The following is a 23,826-nucleotide window of genomic DNA, read 5'->3' on the forward strand; positions in this document are numbered from 1 at the left end:
TTTCTTTCTTTCTTTCTTTCTTTCTTTCTTTCTTTCTTTCTTTCTTTCTTTCTTTCTTTCTTTCTTTCCTTTCTTTCTTTCTTTTCTTTCTTTCTTTCTCTCTCTCTCTCTTTCTTTTCTTTTCTTTTCTTTTTTCTTTCTTTCCTCCTTAGTCTCGCTCTGTCAACCAGGCTAGAGTGCAGTGGTATAATCTCAGCTGACTGCAACCTCCAACTCCCGGGTTCGAGCAATTCTCCTGTTGCAGCCTCCCAACTAGCTGGAACTACAGTCATATGCCACCATGCCCAGATAATTTTTGTATTTTTAGTAAAGACATATTGGTCAAGCTGATCTTGAACTCCTGACTTCAGGAGTTGGCCTCCCAAAGTGCTGGGATTACAGGCATGAATCACCGCACCCGGCCTAATCTTAGTTTTCTTAAGAATTCATTATCTCGGCAGGCTGGAAAAAAGACCTTTACCACTTCCTGTTTCTCATGATTTGATATTCAGTAAGGCTGACACAAGACAAAGACAAAGCATCCACAATCTGGTTTAATGGACAAGGAATATGAACCAGGCCCTATCTTGCACGTAGCCACCCTCATAAGCATCTCTCTGCAATCCTTGCCCATGATGAAACTTTAGATAAAACCCTAAAAACTCTTTGCCATGCAAGCTGGGGGTTCCTGGGGTCATGCTTGTTCAGAATGGCCCACATGAGGGGTCAGGGCCTTGTCTTCAGTCTGAACACAGGGCACAGAGCAGCAGCAGGAACCAAGCACCTCCCAAAAAATAACCTAGTTGCTTCATTGTCTACACTGGGGTTAATTTACTACTTACTACAACCATATAAGTGTCAAAAGAAAAAATATGTTGTATTTACAGACTGTGTATTTTTGCAAGTTCTTCAGTGTTTAATTGTTGCTAAAGTCATTTGGGGTTTTTGACACAGATTCTATTTTAGTAAGATAAACTCAGCATGACCCAGCAGTGCCAAAAATGAATTCCTAAGGTAGATGACTAAAATAAACCGGCAATAAATATTGGCTGTTGGAATGGGAATTATATCTCTGTAATGTAGACACAGCATTAATGACTCATTTTCAAATTACAGTCTCCTGGGGATTATTTGTATCAGGGATCGGGGAAGAAAGAAGTCCATCTCTTCTTCTTTTAGACAGCAGAACTGAAGAGTAGTATGAACCCATCAGGCAAGGATGTTCTTATATCTATTCAGCCAAGAGAGATACAGGCCCTGGAGTTCCACAGGGAGTTAATTGAACAGGCTGCATTGAGGCTGAGTAAGGCGTTGATAGAAAAAATACTAGGGGCTGAGGTGGCTGATTCTAGGGATAGTTTTCTCTCGTTCTCCTACAGGCAGAGGGCGCCACCAGGTTCACCTAAAGCCTCTTGTGTGGCATGAATTACCCTATCAGTTACACTGGGTGCTGCCCTGTTCTTTTGCTGCTTGGAATTAGTGGACTCTTTTAGGCCTCCTTTACTCCCTAAGGTCAAATTCTGATCTTTTGGCCCCTGAGATTGAGTTTTACAACTTCTCTGGTGTACCAGAAGGCGGTCTGAGGTAAAGGTTAGGCTACAATTTGGGCAGGACACAAGCTGAGCTTGACTTGGTCCCGCTTGGCTGGACTGTGCAGTCGGAAGGGGCTGAGGCTTCCGTGGGAGTGGCTGGTGGAGCTCCACAGGGAGCCGGTCATTTTCTATTTTCCACTTTTCCAGGCATTTGGGCTCATGAATAGGAAGGGACAGGGTGCCAAATTCCCTACCACAAATGTAGCAGATAACTGTCCTCGGTCGGGCTGGGGTTCCACTACGAGCTTTCTTGAGGCCAGTAAGATGATGAGAACTGTTTGAGTGTGGTGCTCTGGGACCCTCACCCTTTGGCTTGCAGCTTCTCTGATGAACAAGATTATCTGGCAAGAATGTGCGGCCACAGGATTCACAGGGCAGCAGCTGAGCCTGGGCACTCTGAAATGCAGCCTCATTACTTGCCTGAAGACTGTAGGACCCACTGCCGCTGAGAGACTGTGGTTTGGAGGGTTCTGGCCTCCTCAAGTGCTTGGGCAACTTGCTGTTTTCAATATGCCACTTCTGCAAGCACTGGGGTTCATGAATGGCAATTGACTGGGACCCAAATTCTCGACCACAGATATAGCATACCCGGAATCCAGGCCTGCGGGCCGGGATTACAGGGGGACTAAGCTGGCTTTCCGAGATAATTCTTCTACTTGACGGTTTTGATAGTATCACAGTCCCAGGTCTCTTTTTCTGAGTGTCTGTCTTAATCTTTTCACCAGGATTAACATTCTCTGTTTCTGGCAAAAGGCTAGAATAGGAGTCACTAGAGAGAAACCCAGCTTGGTTGATAAGGAAAGTGGGTTCTTTAGAATGGTGAAAAGTTTGTTGTAACTTATTGGAAATTCTTTTCTTCTTTCCTCTTTCCATTGACAAAGATGTCTTTCTGTAGTGCTTGCTCTGATTTCAGGCCAGACTCACTTTGGGCTTCTGCTTAGAGTGAAGGTTAGTGAGGTTAGTTGTCCCGGGGTTCACACTGTTGCCAGTACCTTAGCCCCACAGACCATGACTCAGAGCTTCATTGCAGGACATCAGTCTGGAATGTTGGAAGGTCCTCATTAAAGTTGAGATGCCTCCAAGATCTGTGGAGGGGTGTGGGAGACATAAGAAGTTATTATGTATACACACACATATACACATGTTTGGGCTGTAAACTGATAAAGGGCCGTGGATTTTTTGTGTTTTTCTTTTTTTTTTTTTTTTTGCTTGTTTTAAATATTGACCTTGTATACTTTTTGACTAGCATAATAACCAGCATATAGGATTTGGTCAACAAACTGACATAAACCTGAGGAAATCTTCCATCATCATTTGCACTATCACTGTATTAAAAATAATGTTCTGCCCAAAAAGTTAACCTGACGACAACAGCACATCATACATACAGATGATGCAAACCTACAGAGGCTGAGACCAGGGTGGTAAGGCCATGGAAGAGAAAACTGCAAACTGTGAAAATTAGATTAATGAAATCAGCAGGTCATACAAAAAGACCCCCTGGGCCCCACAGAAACTTCCATTACGTCAGAGATCCTTAACTTGTTAATGACATGGATTCCTCTGACATTTCTGTGTAATATGTTTATAAGCAAAAAATTAAAATTGTTGCTATCACAGGTGAAATCGATTTTACTGAAATAATTTGTCAACTGTTTCTAGTTGTGATAGACATTTTAATTGAGATAAAGTTGTGTCACAAACTTCTTGAGTGTCCATGGACCTGAAGCTAAGAACTCTTGCAGAAGAAATACTTCAAGAATGAATCTGAAGAGGATTATCAGGATAGCCCTCAGAGGGACATAAACTTTTTGTGACACATCATGTATTCACTTTTGTTTATTATGGAAATAGAGTATTAATAAGTGGAGCTATAGTTCTCCAGCAAAGAGTACAGCCTAGGCTGGCACCCATCCTGGTGAGATATCTGCAGATCTTTCATGGAAAGATGATACACAGATGCTGCTTGAGGCTCTTTTTTCTTAAAGGTATCATACCTACTTTCTTGTTGTATATATGTATGACTTCCAAATATTTTTAAAATATAAAACAAAGGCACTGGATTCCTCAAGAATCCCCACCAGAAGAAGTGGCAGCTTAGATATCCATTTATGGGAAGAATCCTACATTTTTACATTGGGAAAAGTCATGAGTAAATTTTACCATGGGTTTATAATCTGGCTCCCCAAAACGAGTATTTTCAGAAGCCTCAGGACCTTTTTCATTTCCTGAAGGATGACCCAGATCAGGGTGATAAACTCTAAAGCATCCATTCTTAACCACAGAAGGAGCAGCCCCGGTGTGAAGCTGGATCCTGCACATCACGGCAAACACCGCAGTTTGGGCAGTGCAAGGCCAGCAGTCCCGGGAATATGGAAACCCCGGGCACTGGATTTGATAAAGAACAAAAAGAGCTGTGATCTCTGTGCCCAGCTCCTGCACTTAGGTGCCAAGAAAGGTCTGAATCCTTGCCTTTAAGAGTATCAGATCAGGTCTGGCACGGAGAAGGAAGTCATTCTTTATTTTGACAGATTTTAAGACAGTAATGTTAACAGATGTGACAAAAGTATGTGTTGGCCCCAGAGTGGCCAGCATAGAAAATAAAACAGAGAAATTTATCACTTGATCAGTACCATCTAAAAGAGAAAGTAGATCTATGGAACATAGGAATAGGGTAAAATTATTTCATTAGGTTTTTAATCCAGCCCATGGGTTATTTCCACAAACCACTCTGCTTCATTGGCTCTGTTCACCGAGGAATTTTAGCTTATCGTTTTCCTTGATACTAGGAAATTGCAGACGCTAATATGACTTAAGAAGACAGATTAGAAAAATCAATGCAATCAAATAAGCCTCCTTCCGCTAAGTTTTCTCTGTCTCTGTCTCTCCTCCTCTGTCTCTGTCTCTCTGTCTCTCTTTCTCCCTCTCTCTCACACACACACACACACATACACGAGTCAATTCTGTTCCCAGCAGATTAGAATACTGAGGGATCTCCATGACTTTCCATAACAACCCCTCTATCTCCCTTTTGATAAGGTAAGAGAGATAATATTTATTGAATACCAATTATGTGCCAGATATGGCACTGATGTTTTTGTAAACATAATTTTAGTTAATTGTCAAATGATTATGAAGCAGGTATTATTATTTCAATTTTATAAGTAACGAAAATGACTCAGAAAAGACAAGTAATTTGCCCAAGGCTGTCAGTGTCTAAATGACAGAACTGTGAATCAATTCCAGCCCTCTTTGGCTCCAGTACGTGGCTCTTTCCATTATTCATTCTGCCTAAATTCCTCCAGCAGAGCTTCTTCCCTTTAGTTTTCATCCCTGTTTTAATGTACTATCCATATGCCTCAGGGAAAGGTAACTAAGCTCTCACCAGCTGTTATGCTTCCTTTTAGGAGAAAGAAGAGGCAAAGAAGATGGAGGGCAGACAAGGCACAGAGGAGAAGCCTCCGAGAGGGACAAAGCAGAAGAGGGATACTGGGGCTACGGAACACAATGTTTTCAATGTTAAGCGACAGGGGCCATTTTTTTTCAACTTTTTTTTATAGGTTTGGGGGTACATGTGCAGGTTTTGTGTATGGGCATATTGCATAATGCTGAGGTTTGGACTACACGTGAATCCATCTCCCAGGTAGTAAGCATAGTACCCAACAGGTAGTTTTTCAGTCCTCCCCCCTCTTGCATTCACTGCTGTCTGTTGTTCTCATCTTTATGTCCACATGTACTTGACATTTAGCTCCCACTTATAAGTGAGAATGTGTGGTATTTGGTTTTCTGTTCCTGCATTAAGAATCACTTTTGCCAGGCCAGGTGCAGTGGCTCACGCCTATAATCCCAGCACTTTGGGAGGCCGAGGTGGGCAGATTAGCTGAGGTCAGGAGTTCGAGACCAGCCCAGCCAACATGGTGAAACCCCGTCTCTACTAGAAATACAAAAATTAGCCTGGTGTGGTGGCAGGTGCCTGTCATCCCAGCTACTCAGGAGACTGAGACAGGAGAATCACTTGAACCCGGGAGGCAGAGTTTGCAGAGAGCCAAGATCGTGCCACTGCACTCCAGCCTAGTTGACAAGAGTGAAACTCCCCCCCCCCAAAAAAAGAATCACTTTTGCCATATACCGTTGTTTTCTAGATGTAGTTTTTCCTGAGTGATGTGCAGTACAGATTCTTTTCTTAATTTCACTAATATCTTCAGAAAAATCTATATAACCAGCAGAGGTAGGGACCAGTTGGGGGAATGGGGCAGACCACTAATGAATGATGTGTTTTGTCTTTCTTTATCATGGGCACAGGGTAAAAGTGAAGGCTGCCCCAAGAGGCCAGGTAGTGCTCAGTTTGAAGCCATGTCACCATCTTGATTAGGGATAGATCTTACTGCACACAAACATTTGTGCACTGCAAATATTTTCTCTGCAGCAAACACGATGAAACATCACGAAACGTCCATTTGAATCTTTAGCTTTTCTTTTTCTACCATCCCTTTCCTCCTCCAACGTTCTCCTGAAATTTTTCCCTTATTGTGACTAAAGGTATCAAAATATGAAAGATGAGGTAGCTGGAAGCCAGTGAAATTTTTGGGAACGGAGGTGTCTTATGGAGAAATGCATAATGTTTCCGCCAGTGACTGTGCAAAGGCAACATGCCATGGCACAGCAGTGTTGGTTGCTCTCCCTTTATAAGTTAGCTCTAAAAGCAAAAGTACTGGAATATACTAAATACATATACTTAAATCACCTAAGAAATTGGCCTGTCACCCAAAACATCATAAAGCAATGTTGCTGGTTTATAAAGAGAATCACTTTGCAAAGCCAGACAGTTTTACCTCAAGCGTCTCTGGAGAATGTTCACTTAGTTGGCCTGGATTATCCGTTTTGACCATATCTGCACATAGGACATTTAAAGAATGTCTTGGAAGGCATCACTTTTTATCAACATGATGCCATTTTTCCATTCTCTTCAGGGTTCATGGGAAGGGAGAGACAAACACACAAAGATGAATGTAGTAACCGTGGAAATCCAAAAACCATCTTGGCATTAGAAGGTGTCTCTCCAAAAGAGAGGGAACAGAACACAATCAAAAGTGTGATCGTATCTTTTAAAAAATAAGCTAGTCCTTTGAGGATGAGTTCATGTCCTTTGCAGGGACATGGATAAAGCTGGAAACCATCATTGTGAGCAAACTATCACAAGGACAGAAAACCAAACACTGCATGTTCTCACTCATAAGTGGGAACTGAACAATGAGAACACTTGGACACAGTGCGGGGAACATCACACATGGGGGCCTGTCGTGGGGTGAGGGGCATGGGGAGGGATAACATGAGGAGAAATACCTACTGTAAATGACGAGTTAATGGGTGCAGCACACCAACGTGGCACATGTATACCTATGAATCAAACCTGCACGTTGTGCACATGTACCCTAGAACTTAAAATATGAAAAAAACTAGTCCTTTGAAACAAAAGAAATACAGTTGATACATGATATGACCCCTTCTCTATTAGTATTGAATTCAAATTCTTTACATGAACAAAAATATAAATAAGAAAGATGGAGTTCTGGCTGATGGTGGCTCTGGCAAGATTCTAAAAGAGAGGAGGTTCATCTTCAATATTCTTCACCCACCCCATTCAGTAGCCTCCACTCTCCAGCCTAGTATTCTTGTATGCTCACAGTCTGTCTTACCTATGAAATCTTGCTTTCAAAAAGGAGCTGATGGACTCATTCACACCAAGGCTTATAATTGATGAGGTAATGTCCCTTCCAATGTCTGGCAGAGACAGTTAGTTCCTTACCAGTAGCCATTCTACTCAACACCCTCAATTAATAGACCCCAATTTTCAGCTGGGCACATCTACAAGCTCCTTTGTAGTTAGTAAAAATATTGTGTGGAACTTGTAAGAACAATTCTTGAAAAGGTAGAAGAGAACAACTGCTTCTCTTACTTTCCTTTTTATTGATGCTTGGAAGATGGATGTGATGACTGGTGCTTTAGCAGCCAGTTGAGAACAGGTTTCATCTATGTAAACCTTGATATGACAGAGCAGAGACCTGGATGGACTTGGGTCCCTGATAATGCTGGAACCATCAGAGAATCCCTAGAATGCCTTCCTTGGACTTTATTTACATAAGAAAAATAAATTTTTATTTTTATTTTAGCCATTTTTAAAAGTCTGTTATTCACATAGAAACCTAATAGTAATTGAGAGATATCTGTATTTTAATAGTGGTGATTAGCACAATTAATTCTAATAATGTTATTTCAAATTTCAGAATTTTTTGATGAAGGAATTTTTTTTGAGGGAGTAGAGGTTTGGGTGCAAAATTGACTGATTAAATATGTACTTCTTAAAAATCAAAAATTAAAATTGATACTATAAATACCGGATCAATGGTTCTTATGAAATTGATCACAACACTTCCTTTTTTAGAGATTCTTTTAAGTGAAAAAATTTAATGACTATTTTTTATAAAAAATAGCCTATTTTTTCCACGAGCTTCTTAAAGACCTAGCAGAGAGCAATATTGTGCCAGTTGTTAACTTATTGTCTCTATACTCCCAATCTTCTTTATTCAGCTTTATGATATGGGTACTGGGACTCTGCACAGCCCATTTCTGCTTTGCAAGCTGGCTCTGTGTTATGCTCTGCCAACAGGAATAATGGAAGGAGAATGCAAGAATTGGGGAGCAAGAGGGCATTTAATCCTTTTAAAGGCTTCCTGTGTGTGTGTGGTCGCTGTGAGCATTATTCCAGCAACACTTCTCTACTCTTGAAGAAGCAGTTCTTTTCAATACCAGCAGCTGAATCGAACCAAATTTGTAAAACCAGATGAACTGACCCTTCCCCGCCAGATGCAATCCCCAGCCAGTCTGTGTCCCCTTCTTGGAGATCTGATTTTCAACTCCATCTTCTAAGTTTCTAAATTTTAATAATTCAAACGATGTAACAACCCTCAAAATGCAAGTAATAATAATCTGTGATATTCAATCTGCATATTACTTAAATATTGCAATAAATATAAATGCAAATTAATTCTTTCATAGCATCTTACAAAATAAGATGCTTATCTGAACATTTAATCCTCAACTCATTCAGACCACTGAAAATGCATGTTTGTTATTTTTACACTATCACCGTGCTTTAAGAGCTAGAAAGTATTGTTCTTCCATTTTCCAGTAGCTGTACAAATTTCATAAGGGAAATCTGCTGTTCTAAGCATGCTTGTATTTTACTAAATTTTATATGACACTCTTCACCTGTTGAACCCCCAGCCATAAGGCCACCACTGCCACAGAGGGAGCCACAGCAAAGCGATCCTACTCATAGACCAAAGATGACCAGGAGTGTTGAGGGCAGCTGGGCAGCTGGTCTGGCTCATTCTCACTGGTTCTGTACACTCTCTTCTAGGCAGCATCTCGTCCCGTGGCATCTGCAGACCTTACCCAATCTGATGTGAGTGGGAAAGGCCATGTGAGAGCAGCTGGGACCTAGAGGCAGTACGGTTTAAGAAATATAGGAGCAGCATTTGAAGGTAAAAAGTGGAAGCATCTTCATAAAAGCCACTTAGCCTGAGGCATGGCTTTGAGAAAACATTGGCATTTCTAGACTGATTATAAATAACTAATGAAAAAATTCCTTTTCTTTGTTTCTCCTTCACTATGAATAATTTTAAGCCAAGAAATAAGTTCTTTCACTTTCTTTCAATCTAATTGTCAAGTATGAACATAATACTCTATGGTGCTAGAAAAGCTATGAAAAAATTTGGAGAAATGCACTCTTTGTGCTTCTAACTAGAGCCCTCTGCAAAAGGCATTTTATGTTGTTAAGGCTTATAATATCACTCTATGAAAACTATTGTTAGATCAAGCCTATAATTTTCACTCTATATTGAGTATCCAAATTACAGAGTACCCAAGAGTCATGAATGCCACACAGGTATGATCATATAATTGTAATATTGACATTTGCAGTGGTGGAGCACTGGTTCTACAAACTGTCAGTAGAATCACAGTAGAGGCCTATAATACATAGAAATTTAAAGGATAGCCCAAAAAAGAAAAAAGTGGGGAAAAAAAAAAAGAAAAAAATCTTCAAAGGAATTTCACATGCCATGTTTTCTCACATTTAGGATAATTTTATTTCAACAGAATAGCTCTATACCAATATGTTTTTTTCAAGATTTTTTAAGCATTGGCTCATAGGCACATCTAGTCCATAGCTATGTTCTTTTTAGCCTGCAGAAAGTCAAAACTGCTTGACTTAGTTTCCATTATTTTAAAATTGGGAGATGTCACATAAAATAAGGATTTTTGTTTTCTCTTGAAGAGTGGAAGAGCTGGCCGAACAGAGCCCACATTCCTGTGTGGTAACATCCAACATAAGCTGATGGTGAGTAAGAGCTGTGCCTGTAGCTCAGAGAGCCAGCCTTTACTCTTCCAAAGCTTCTCACTAGTCGGATTCACTAATTTATAGTACATGCTTCTTGCTTGAAAGTGTCCTGTGGGGACATTTTTCTTCTTAATTAAATATTGAAAATCACTTCAAGGAACTGAGAATCCAACTGAAGTCTTATAGGATATAATTGTTATAAACACAACATATTTATTTTTAAATATTTAGAATATTTAGAAAGGAATCTGCCGAATGAAAGTAGATTAGGGCTGAAATGCTTCAGTCTAGGAGGAAGGGTAAAATCCAAGAAGAAAAGACAGAATCAGTGACCTAAGAAGGAATTTTCATAAGTTATCAAAGGGTTATAGAAGATGATATATACATAACTTCAGAGGAAAAAATAAAGCAGTCAATGTTTAGAACAGCTACAGGTGGGATTATAGAAGAAAAAAAAAAGAAAAAAGGAAAACACAAACAGACAAAATTGTGTTTTGTGGACCATCTAAACTTTTTAGAGGCATTCCCATAATGATCTATTGATCGGTTGATATCATAAGAGCTACTCTTCTATTTAAGCCAATGGACCTTGCTTCACCATTAAATGACTCCCCAGATGAAGACTGTTAGATGTTTTATATTATTAGTTTAAAGAACTAATCAGCCAATTAAAAGAACCATAAACAAGCTATTAGCAATATAGACCATAGTTGGATTGTAAAGATTTGCTCTGGAAATACTTTATAAGAGAATTATGCTTCCTCATGGGGATTACAGGATTTGGTATACTTTTTCTTTCTGCCAAGTTGTCCATTTTGTCAAGAAGTAACTATAAATTAGTTTGAACTGAAAATGTATAAGAACAGCACAATAGCCCCTTCTCAAACTAGAATGAGATCTATAGCCATCAAGTGTCTAAAATGGATATATTATGGTTTTTAAACATTGGATGGAAAAACCCACAGATAACCGTATTTTAGTATCTATGTTTTAAAAGAATTGCAAATAGATGCATATGTTTGCCAGCCCCCCATTATGTGATATGTTTGCACAGAGTTCCCACTGTCTTTATACTCTTGATTTAGTTGAACTCAGTGCGACACTTTTGGCACAGACTTCTGAGCCACACTGTGTTAGTATCAGAAGTGTGGTCACTTGTGTGTGTCCAGGTGGAAACAAACACAATGAAGAATATAGTTGTGCATGAACGGAGCTGCTAGGCCAGGATAAATTGGCGTAAGAGAGATGGGCTCACTGAATCCAGGAGGAACCTTTCTACCACATCACCCACTTACCTTACAGAGGTCTCAAAGTTGTGCCTTATTTCTGTCCACCTCCAGGAGGTCAGTGCCTCCTGGAGCCTGGCTAACACTTACACTGATTATCAATACCATTCATTACAGACATCAACACCCTTTGTTAATAATGTGCTCTGCACCCAAACTGTTTCTGAGGAAAATGCCTGGGAAGGAAGTCAAAAATAGCAGAGTCCATAAGGCAGGCGGGGCTTCTGCTGTGTGCTCGAATGAATGTGCCTCTATTTTCCAATATGCTCGCCATGACGTGCCTGGCGGTGACTCTGGAGACCTGGTAGCTTGTATGTGCCCACAAACTGAAGGCTGTTTCTGAACATGGGCTTTTGGTTGCTGTTCTCCCAACATCTCTCATCCTTCTATGTGAATAAGTCATCAAAATACTGTTGTCATACCATTTGATATCGCTGAATCATGGCAACAAGGCACTCTTTCATGGGCCACATAGTTACAGCTCACTGATGGTTCAGAATCCTCAGCCCTACAAATTCTCATTTCCCAGGAAAGCTTATATAAAATATTCCCTGCTGGAGAAAACCACCAGAATGAGTCTCCTGGTGTCTGGGGGAAACTTGCTCGTTCTTTGTGTCCCCAGACCCAAACAACCATGCAATGTGGTGATGGCTCATTTAAAAACCTCTTTGGCTTCTAGTTTAAATTTTTTTGTGGTTCAACATTTATTGAAAGCCTCCTTCCACTCCATGACCAATAACTCTCGACTGCCTTGTTCTGTTTGCCTTTAGTAAACACAAAGGTCATATGTATATTTTAAGTCACACATAAGATTGGAAATATTAGGATATTGGATGGGAAGAGTTTAATTTAAAGTCAACTTTGTGGATGTTGATGTTTCCTATCTTTCTTGTGTTTTCAACAGGGTCTTTTTTCCCACCTTCTGTGTTCTATTTCACTTTGTTTCATTATTTCCACTATCTGAGCTTTAAGTTTAGGACAACCCAACAAGACTACCCAATAAGGAAAAGATGCCATTAGAAAGAGAGTGAAGAATATAGCATTCCATGGTTGACACCACTGCTAACGTCCTCTGGATTTTTCCATCTGGCTGGAGAGATAAGGCAATGCCAACAATTCCACCTCACTAGTAGGAAAAATGTGGCTTCTATTTTAACTTCGTTATATTCTGGAGAAAGCAGCATTAGAAGTGAGGGGCCCAGTCTAATCACATGAGTCATCAAATGTGGAGAACTTCTTCCCCAGTCAGTGAGAGAGAGACAGCAGCAGAAAAAATTTGAAGTGTGAAAAGGCCTCAATTAGCTGTTCAAAGAAGGAGTCTAGAGCCAAAAAAATGCAGGCACCTCTTAAAGCCAGGAAGACCAAGGAAACAGATTCTCTTCTACTGCCCCCAAAAGAAAGATGATCTTGCTGTGAGCTGGGTGTAGTGGTTCATGCCTGTAATCCCAGCACTTTGGGAGGCCGAAGTGGGAGGATCACTTGAGGTCAGGAGTTCAAGACTAGCCTGGCCAACATGGTGAAACCTCATCTCTACAAAAAATTAGGCAGGGCTGGGTGCAGTGGCTCACGCCTGTAATCCCCGCACTTTGGGAGGTCGAGGTGGATGGATCATGAGGTCAAGGGATCAAGAACATCCTGACCAACATGGCAAAACCTCGTCTTTACTAAAAATACAAAAATTAACCAGGTGTGGTGGCGTGCTCCTATAATCCCAGCTACTCGGGAGGCTGAGGCAGGAGAATCGCTTGAACCCAGGAGGTAGAGGTTGCTGTGAGTCAAAATCGCACCACTGCACTCTAGCCTGGCAACAGAGGGAGACTCCATCTCAAAAAAAAAAAAAAAAAAATAGCCAGGTGTGGTGGTACACATCTGTAATCCCAGTTACTTGAGTGGCTGAAGCATGAGAATAGCTTGAAACTGAGAGTTGGAGGCTGCTGTGAGCCGAGATCACACCATGGCACTCCAGCCTGAGCAACAGACTGTCTCAAAAAATAAAATAAAATAAAAAATAAAAGCTGAAAACACATTTCCATTTTGTGGTGTCATTTCCTATATGGAATCCCAACCTAAAATTGATCCCCCATCCTGCTGTGCCATAACACTTGTGTGTAACCCCATTAAATGTCCCCTTGGCATCAGTAGCTCATGGTCATTGCTGTTTATCTAGCTCATACCCATTCCGCATGCTCCACATAAACATGAGCAAAGCAAGGACAACATTTGGAATATACTGTCAAATAGCACAAGAACATTGGAGGTGCTGTCTGTGGTATACACACACATGAGTACAATACATACACATGAGTGCAAATAAAATCGAGGTGTCAGAATCCTCAATTTTATTTGTACTCCTATGTGTGTATTAAGCTCTATACAATTGTATCAACTGTTTAATAAATATCCACTACTTCTGTTTTTAATGAGAATTTATCACATTGGTAGAATCTGAATTTTGGCTGGAATTAAATTTCAACATGAATTTTGGAAGGGACAAAACATGCTACCATAACACCTAGGGTTTCCAATTCCAGGGTCAGAAGAGCGCTTCACCTGTGAGGGTTTTCTGTGATGGTTTGAGGTTAGCACAGCTTCTAGGTAAACTTTTCAGAGAATTCCACCGGCCTACGTTCATGAGACACCAATAATAGGCATCAGGAACATCCTCTTTGTTCACTCTTCTCCTTTACCTTTCCTGTCCATTGTGCTTATAAGTCCTCTCTTCAAAGACCGCTCCGTTAAATGCAAATATGGCAAATAACTCCAAGCTGCCTTAAAAGGATTTTTCTTCTCTACCTTGAGAAATAATGAGTTTACTCTGCATCCCAGGGCCGGAACATGCAGATGTGATGTCATGTCCTTATTTCCTTTCAACAGGCATTAGCAATTTCTTAATGTTTCACTTTTATTCAGTCACTACTCTTTCTTCCCAATTTAAGTGTTATAAGCTGGTTTTCGTCTGCTTGTTCATCTTGTTCCTTGTTTTCTAGTTTTTCAAATACCAGAATCTTATAGTACCATAATTGTATGGAAAAAAAATGCATAGAATAGGCTGAACTAGCTGAAGATACTATGAAATCAATATTCGAAAATTCATACATTTAGGATTTTTCCTGTAAATGTCATGAAATAATGGCAATTTTTTAGGTCACAAATCTTGATCCTTTTTAGTTGACTGTAAAATTCCAGGTACAAAATTGACAATAAAATAAATTGGATTACATGAAAGATCATTACATTTTTAGGGAATGATAATGAAGCCTGTTTCATATAGACAAGGAATGGATAGTGTTCATTTAAGTAATTTAGCTAAAATAGCATTCCTGTGCTACTTCCGGGAATCTCTGTTGAAAAATTTATTTGGAAACTGCTTAACACCCATAAGTGCCCCAATAGTTCAAATAATAAAACTCTGTTTGACATGGTGATTTACATCAGAAACAGGTTAACTGAAGGGGAAAATGTGGTTTTAATTTTTGTTGATGAAATGTCATATGTTTCATATATAAGATAGTTCACTTGGAACTGAATAGATAAAGCAATCCAAGATTTATCTGATTTTAATGTTTCACAATCATTTAGTATTTCTGAGTGGAAATGCCATGAACGGATTCAAGGAACGTTATTAACTTTTATTACCCATTAATGATTTTTAAATGAACCAAAATGGAAAAAGTGTTTCACAAAATAATTATATATTTTTCCATTCTTTCAATGGATATGTATACTTGATTGTCAAGAAAATAGAATTTTATCAGTTATATTTATTATCACTTTACTGAGGACTCTGCTTCCAATTGTTCACACACATGAATACACATACACACACACACACACACACACACACACATCACAGACCTTATACATTCCTCTCCATATTTCTGCCGGGTCAAGGGGATGCATTGATAATCAATGTTATAATCTTCATTTAGTAATTAATCCATGCCACAATACCAGTCCATCTGACACTTATGATACATGGTGATGATATGCTGGATTGTAACTAGGTCATACAGTACTAATAAGGACAATTGTTGGCTGAGTGTCTAACTGAAACTTGAGATTCGAGTCTTTGCCCAATTGTGTTTTTCTTCTATTTCCAGTTCTCGCTACTCTTATTTTGTTCTCTGTTCATTTCACAATAATTTCACTAAAATAACCTTTTGGACATATCTTTGAACTTGGGAGAAGTCACACTGATGGTGAGGCCAGGCTGAGAAGATCATGAGGATGTTTGCCTTTGCCTCAGCTCTTCAAGTAGATTCCCCATCTTATTGTGGGTTTGCATGTGAAATGTAAGGTAAGGAATTAGACAATGAGGGAAAAGGGAAAAGGCACTGATAGACACTCTAAACAATATTTAGCATGTTTTAGTTTCCTATGTGATTGCCCATTAATAATTTGGCAGAAAAAAATCTTATCTTATTCTATCATCTTCCTATATTTTCCTTCTGCTCCCCTTCTCATCTTAGTATTTTCTGCCTTTGCATTTTAATATATCTCCTTTCCCATGTTTTTTTACTCCTGTCTTCATTCTACCCATCTGATATTGGATAACCTTTTGTGATATTACATCAATTTATATAGAAGCATTTCCACATCTAGCATTGAAGTGGTTGATTATTCTTTTCGACTGTTTTGCCTGCACCTATAAATCTAATGCCAGGCAGGTGAATGGGTGTGCCTCCCATCTGTGGGCTGTTTCAACCATGTAGGTGAAGAGCCACTTCCGCTCTCAACCCCCGTCTATCTTTTTCAGAGCAGTCACATTTAACTCCTTAAGCTACAATCACAACTTAAACCTCTGTTGCCTAACTGCTCCATGGTTGTCCCACTGCTCTCAAAAAAAAATCCAACCTCTTGACCTTGAATGCCCTCTGTAACTTTGTACCTACCTCAGTTTCTGCCTATCTCCTTTTGCTCCCCCCTTTCTGCACCGTGCTCCATCCATGTTCACTTCTCAGTTCCTCAGACAAGTCAAACTCTCTGTCACTCTGGGGGAGATTCGGGGAGGGACTGGACAGAGGCTTTGCACATGCTCTTGCCATTGCTTAGAATCTTCCTCCAGTTCTTTGCTTGGCTTTCTTATTTTGTACTTCAGGTCTCTATTTAAATATTGTCAACTCAGGCCTTTCCTAACTACTTTTTTTTGGGGGGCAGGGGACAGAGTCTCAGTCTGTTGCTTAGGCTGAAGTGCAGTGTTGTAATCTCAGCTCACTGAAACCTCTGCCTCCCAGGTTCAAGCTATTCTCCTGCCTCAGCGTCCCAAGTGATCCTCCCACCTCAGGATCCCAAGTAGCTGGGATTACAGGTGCATGGCACCAAGCCTGGATTTTTGCTCATTTTAAAAATGTATAATTTGGTTTTTCACGATTGAGTTGTTTGGGCTCCTTATATAATCTGATAATTAATCCCTTGTCAGATGGGTAGTTTGTAAATATTTTCTCCAATTTGTGGGTTGTCTCTTCACTTTGTTGATTGTTTCCTTTGCTAGGTAGAAGCTTTTTAGCTGGCTGTGATCCCATTTGTTCATTTTTGTTTTGGTTGCTTGTGCTTTTGAGATATTGCTCAAGAAGTTTTTGACCAGACCAATGTATGAGAGTGTTTTCCCAGTGTTTTCTTCTAGAAGATTTATAGTTTTATATCTTAGATTTGCTTTAGTCCTGTTTTATTTGATTTTTGTCTATGGCAAGAGATAGGGATTTTGTTTCATTCTTCGGCATATAATTATGTCTAGTCATCTCCCTTCTAAAGAGAACCCCCCAAGTACCAGGCACTCAAGAAGAACATTTTCAAGACCACAGGCCTTTCAATATCAATGTATGATTTTTGGAAGGTATCTCATCAGAACTTCTTGAACATTGGAAGGGCTGACAAACTGTGGCCCCCAGGATAAATCTGGCCATCGTTCAGCTCTTTTGTAAATAAAGTTTTATTGAAACACAGTCATGTTTATTCATTTATGTTTGTCGTTGACTGCTTTTGCCCTACAATGGCAGAGTGTATGACTTACAAGCCCTTAACTATTTACCATTTGGGCAAAGACAAGAAAATTTTCTAACCTTTCCATTAGACCATTCAAACTAGATTTCATTTTAACATTAAGACATCAAATTATTAATCAATGTGAACTTACAGTACTCAATGCAACCAGAATCCTACTAAGTGCCATCCGCACGAACTCCATAAGGCTCCTGTTAGATTTTTCTCTCAAACAAATGCTTGGCTGCATTGCACCTTGGACGTTCTATTTGCAGTTTGCCATCCTTTTTAATCGGTTAACAACTTGCCTTCTTTACATTCTCCCTCTCTGCTGCCCCCAACATAGTGTATTCCTATTGCCATATTTGTGTGCTATGATATTTAGAAATGCTTCTTCAAGTTTATAAGACTCCACAGAAATCATCATTGATTCCTCAGGAAGGGTGTTTTGGAATGGTTCATGTTCCTCACCATTTACAACTTACGTCTAGAATTGCATATAATCCTGAAAATGTATCATTCACCAGATACTCTGAGAAAATGAGTTAAAATAATATTGCATATTTATTCAAATTATGTAGACCCAGAGAAGAAACAGTCATATGAAGGTCTGGTTGGTAAAACAAAAAATTCTCTTAGAAAAAATAGATAATATTTAAATTCATAAATAAGCTGGAGCTGGGCGCTATGGCTCACACTTGTAATCCCAGCATTTTGGGAGCCAGGGTAGGAGGATTGCTTGAGCTCAGGAGTTCAAGACCACCCTGGGCAATATAATAAAATCTCATCACTACAAAATATAAAAAATATTAGCCAGGCATGGTGGTGCACGCCTGTAGTCCCAGCTACTTGGGGGACTTGGGTAGGAGGATCACTTGAGCCCAGGAGGTCGAGGCTGCAGTGAACTGTGATTGTGCTGCTGCACTCCAGTCTGCGTGACAAAGCAAGACCCTTTCTCAAAGAAATAAATGAATGAATGAATGAATGAATGAATAAAATAATCTGGAAAATGCAACTAATAGAAATAATAGTTTACATTTTAGGCTCAAAAGAAATAGGCATTTTATGGAAGTGATAGAAAGATTTGGAAAGGCTGGAAAATATCTTTTCTTAGTTAACATTTGAATGTTTATAATTTTCTGTCAATTTGTAAGAATATGTGATGATATTTATTCTGACGTTTATTTTACTAGGTATAGATTTTTCTCTGTAATTGTGAGAAATATACTGTTAAATAGGAAACAGAGTTGATGTTATACATAATGTTTTCTTACAGAAATTATGAACAGATAAATATTCTCCTTCTGCTTTTTCCTGTCTAGAACAGTGTCTGGAATACAGTAGACACTCAATAAATTATGGAATAAATTAATAAATAAAAATTAAGTTGAAGTCACATTCTATATTAATGGGCTTGAAAAATACTTACTTTTTTCACTGGGGTTATGATTCCTGAATAAGTTTATAACTATATTTTTGGCTTTCGCTTATTACAGAATCACTTAAAATAAGGTTGCTGCCCGGGAAAACATTTGGGCAACATGCAAGGAGGATTGCCCAACCTGATTCTAATTCTTGTGTGTGGTTCACTAGTAAGCAGTCATGGAAGGACTCAACTTCCATATTTATTTTGAACACTTGCTTCAAGTATTCAAATAATATAAGTTGGCTTATTAAAATTAATATGCCAATAAGGATAGACAAATAGATTCATGTAACAGGACAGACAGTCCAGAAGCATATGGTCAATTTACATACATGATCAATTCATTTTTCATGAAGATGCCAACACAATTCAATGGAGAGAGGAAAATCTTTTTAACAAATGAGAGTGGAACAACAGGATGCACACAAGGAGAAAATATCAACTCCTAACTTTCACTGCACACAAAAATTAACTCAAAATGGATCATAGAACTTAATATAAAAGCAAAAATGATAAAACTTTAAGAAGAGAATATCTATGATCCTAATATTTGCAAAGATTTGTTAGACAAAACACAAAAAGAACTAAGTATAAAAGAAAAATACAATAAATTATACTTTCTCTTAATTATAAACTTCTGCACGTTAAAAAAAATAAGAAAATTAAAAGGCAAGACATAGATTGAGAAGAAATGCTTGCAAGGCATATATTTAAAAATTGGATTACCTAAAAATTTAACTTGATAAAGTAAACCTATGCCTACACAATGATATTGACATTTTAAATAATTATCTAAGAAAAATGAAAGTATACGTCCACAAAAAGTCATTTACAAATGTTTACAGTAGCTTTGCTCATAGTAGTGAAAATCTGGGAATAACATAAACATACATCAATAGATAAATGAACACATAATTATAGCATGTTCATACAGTAGAATGTTGTTTCACAGTACAAATGAATAAACTACTAATATACACTACATGGGTCTCTTTGAATAATGTGCTGCTAAAAAAGTCAAATACAAAAGAAGTATAGGTACTGAATTATTCCATTTATATGAAACCCTAGAATAAGCAAAGCTAATCTGTAGTGACAGAAAGTATATCAGTGATTGTTTGGTGGGTAGGTGCATGAATGGAAAATTGACTACCAAGGTTATGGACATTTTCTTTTATTTATATCTTTGTTGGTGACATGGATATAATCATTTGTCAAAACTCATCAAATTGTGTACTTAAAATGGGTGCATTTTATTGTATGTGAGTTATACATTAATGAAAAAGACATTAAAAAGAAAAAAATGTTAAATGGGTAAAAGGTATGAATAGATAATTTTTAAAAAGACACAAATCTCCAAGAAGCTCATGAAAAGTACTCCATTAGTCATCAGGAATATGCAAATTATAACCACTGTGAGATGTTATTCCATATTTATCACAAACATCTACCCTATCACTCATTAGTTTCACTCCTGGGTCTGAATCCAAAATAAATAAGGACATATATCTACTAAGACTTGTGCAGGCTTCCTTTTCCCCCCACATATAAGTGAGATCACACAGTGTTTGTCTTTCCTTATCTGGCTTATTTCACTTAGTATAGCGTCCTCAAGATTCATCCATGCTGTTGAAAACAGCAGAATTTTCTTCTTTTTTAAGGTTCAATAATATTCTATTGTATGTTTATACCACATTTTCTTTATCCATTTATCTGTTGATAGATAATTTGTTCCCATATATTGACCGTTGTAAATAATGCTGCAGTTAACAAGGGAGTGTAGATATCTCTTTTATATACTAATTTCATTTTCTTTGGATATATACCCAGCAGTGGGATTGCTAGATCAGATGGTAGTTCTCCTTTTAACTTTTTGAGGAACTTCCATATTGTTTTCCATAATGGCACTATTAAATTACAATCCCACAGACAGTGTATAAGGGTTCCCATTTCTCCACATTCTCACCAACACTTGTTATCTTTTGTCTTTTTAACAGCCATTCTCACAAATAGATGGTAATATCTCCTTGTGATTTGCATTTCCTTGTTGATTAGTGATGGTGAGCATCTTCATATACCTACCTGCTGAGTGCAATAATGGTTACCATGAGTGGAGGATGAGGTGAAGGGAAGATAGGCAAAGGGTACAAACCTTCAGTTATAGGTGAGTAAATGCTAGAAACCTAATGTACAGCATTGTGACTATCATTAAGAATTATTATAATTAATAATTGAAATGTGTTAAGATAGTAGATCCCAAGCATTCTCACCACACCCAAAAAAGGTAACTATGTGATATGATGATACTTTAATTAGCTTGATTGTGGCAATCATTTCACAGTGTCTACATATATCAACACATTTCACGATAAACCCCAAATGTGTGATTTTTATTTGTCAATCATACCTCAATAAAGCTGGAAAAAAATTAGACATAAAAAGTAAAATTAGGAGAAAAATACTTTGTGCAAGAATGTTTATACCTGCTTTAGCTATAAGAGGCCCAAACTAGAAAAAAAAATCAGTATAATAAACAAATGTAAAATACGCATAAAATGCAATTATACTTACCTTTAAAAAGAATTGTACTACTCACTTAAAAAGCCACATTGAAATGTTTGAAAAAACATTCTGCTAAGCCAGAGGCGTCAGTCCAACAGTATAATATATATGGTATCATTCTATTCATATAAAGTTCATGAATGGCCAAGTATTCTTTGGGGATAGAAATCAAAACAGTGGCCACCTATGGAGGGAAGATTGGCTGGAAAGGATGTGAGGAAACATTCTGGGGTGAAAGAAATGTCCCTTGCCCTGACTGAGGTGCCCATGACATGGTTGTATATACCTGTTAAACTCAATGTTTTTAGAAACTTGAATTTAAGAACTCCAGATTGGTTACAATTTACTCCACATCGATTTTATCTCAAATAATTAAAAAAAAAAAAAAACAGCCAAGACAATTGAGTAATTATAGCCTTTAACACCCCTTTGCTGTCACGGATAATCTGGCTAATAAGCATATAGTTCTGAATTAATGTTAAAACCCTACTTCATCTACTTTTCTTTGAAGAAAGTTATTTTAAAAATCATTCTTTTAAATACAATTTTATTATCTTTTAGTATTAGAATATTTAATCCATAGTTCATTCATCATTGCCAGCATCCAAAGAAGTAAAATGACATTTATTGTTTTGTTTAGTAGTACTTGAGATTTTTCACTTAAGAACCAATTATTATTATTATCATTTGGATTTATTTTCTATAGCAAGGAAATATTTACCGAATACTGGTGAGAAGCCAGTGGAAGAGACCAAGAATATCTAAGAGAAGCAGTTGTTATTAGTTGAAAGGTTTGAGATTTAAGACCTACCAGACAACAGAGAATGCACAACAGAGAATGCTCTCTGCGAGAGCCTCACCTTGTGACGTTTGTTCTTTACCTTTTTAGTTTGGTTTTTAGCATGGCATGCTGAGCACCTCTGAGTTTTCAGGGAAGGAGCTGATGGAAACAGGAACAGAATAGCTGGGAGCTCCAAGATTCATATTCCTTGCAGGAGTTGGTGTGAGTTTTTGAGGCTGCTGAGTAACAGGAACCGCAAGCCTTTGTGGCCTGGATGTATCCTGGCAACCTGTCAACAAAAGGGACGGGACTGAGTTCTCTAGTAACTGATGGGAAACAGAGAGCAAAGTAGGTATGGATTTCAGCTTTCTTTTAAATTGATTTCAGGAACTTTACCGACGGACTGAGCAACCAACAGGGACAGATAAATTTAAGTCACAGGCTCTTCTTGCTGTAGAAACACAACATTTTATTTTAAGGAAGAAAACAATATTTACTGATTATCTTATTGATCTTTTCTAGGGACTTTAAAAATACTGTGACAGTTAATACTGACTGTCAACTTGATTGGATTGAAAGATGCAAAGTATTGTTCCTGGGTGTGTCTGTGAGGGTGCTGCCAAAGGAGAATAACATTTGAATCAGTGGACTGGGAAAGGCAGACCCACCCTCAATCTGGGTGGGCCCCATATAATCAGCTGCCAGTACGGCCAGAATAAAGCAGGCAAAAGGTGGAAGGACTTGTTGAGTCTTCTGGTCTTCAGCTTTCTCCTGTGCTGGATGCTTCCTGCCCAGGAACACTGGACTCCGGGTCTTCAGCTTTTGGACTCTTGGACTTACACCAGGGGTCTGCCAGAGGCTCTCGGGACTTTGGCCACAGACTGAAGGTTGCACTGTTGGCTTCCCTACTTTTGAGGTTTCTCTACTTCTCAGCTTGCAGATGATCTATTGTGGAACTTCACCTTCTGATTGTGTGAGTCAATACATCTTAATAAACTCCCTGTCATATATACACCTATCCTATTAGTTCTGTCCCTCTAGAGAACCCTGACTAATACTAATACCATCTATATAGAAGAGCTTGGGCTGGGGGCAGTGGCTCACACTTGCAATCCCAACACTTTGGGAGGCTGAGGCGGGTGGATCACTTGAGGTCAGGAGTTCAATACCTGCCTGGTCAACATAGTGAAACCCGGTCTGTACTAATACAAAAATTAGCCAGGCGTGGTGGCACACACCTGTAATCCCAGCTATTTGGGAGGCTGAGGCAGGAGATTCGCTTGAACCCTAGAAGTGGAGGTTGCTGTGAGCCGAGATTGCGCCATTGCACTCCAGACTGGGCGACAAGAGCGAAACTCCATCAAAAAAAAAAAAAAAGAAGGAAAGAAAAAAGAAAAAGACGATGAAGATCTTGTTCTCCTCTAAAGATGGATAATCTCCGTGACTCTCAAAGCGTGTTCTATGCTTTGGTCTAAAATGCAAGCAACTACAAGATGCAGAAGCTTTGCTTTCTATTTTTCTACCATGTCCTAAGACATAGAAAACATTTTAAAAACTAAGGCCAGTATTTAAAAATACATCTGAAGTAGTGTTTACAAGATTCATATTTTAAAATATTCTGAGATATTAAGATAATTGTAGTACAATTCCACAATGAAATACTCTGCAAGCATTAAAGCCTATGAGGCAATAGTTTATTGACCTGGGAAAAAGTTTACAATATATTGCTAAATGAAAAGGAGAAGCTACAAAAACAGAATAAATAGTATAATCTCATCAAATTCTTTGTGTGTGCTCATGTGCACACAAACACACAATTA

General features: G+C 38.5%; 1 protein-coding gene across 1 annotated transcript; it reads right to left on the reverse strand.

The window, feature by feature from the left end:
• Positions 1-870: 870 nt before the first annotated feature.
• On the reverse strand, positions 871-22,268 carry LOC111527706 (zinc finger protein 474). The gene is made up of 2 exons (XM_023194144.2): positions 22,107-22,268; positions 871-2,656 (listed from the first exon to the last, which is right to left on the reverse strand). Exon 2 carries the CDS (start codon positions 2,442-2,444, stop codon positions 1,353-1,355), a length of 1,092 nt encoding a protein of 363 aa, XP_023049912.1. The 5' UTR covers positions 2,445-2,656; positions 22,107-22,268; the 3' UTR covers positions 871-1,352.
• Between the last annotated feature and the right edge of the window lie 1,558 nt (positions 22,269-23,826).

Source organism: Piliocolobus tephrosceles, chromosome 4, assembly GCF_002776525.5.
Source record: "Piliocolobus tephrosceles isolate RC106 chromosome 4, ASM277652v3, whole genome shotgun sequence".
NCBI classification, from domain to species: Eukaryota; Metazoa; Chordata; class Mammalia; order Primates; family Cercopithecidae; genus Piliocolobus; species Piliocolobus tephrosceles.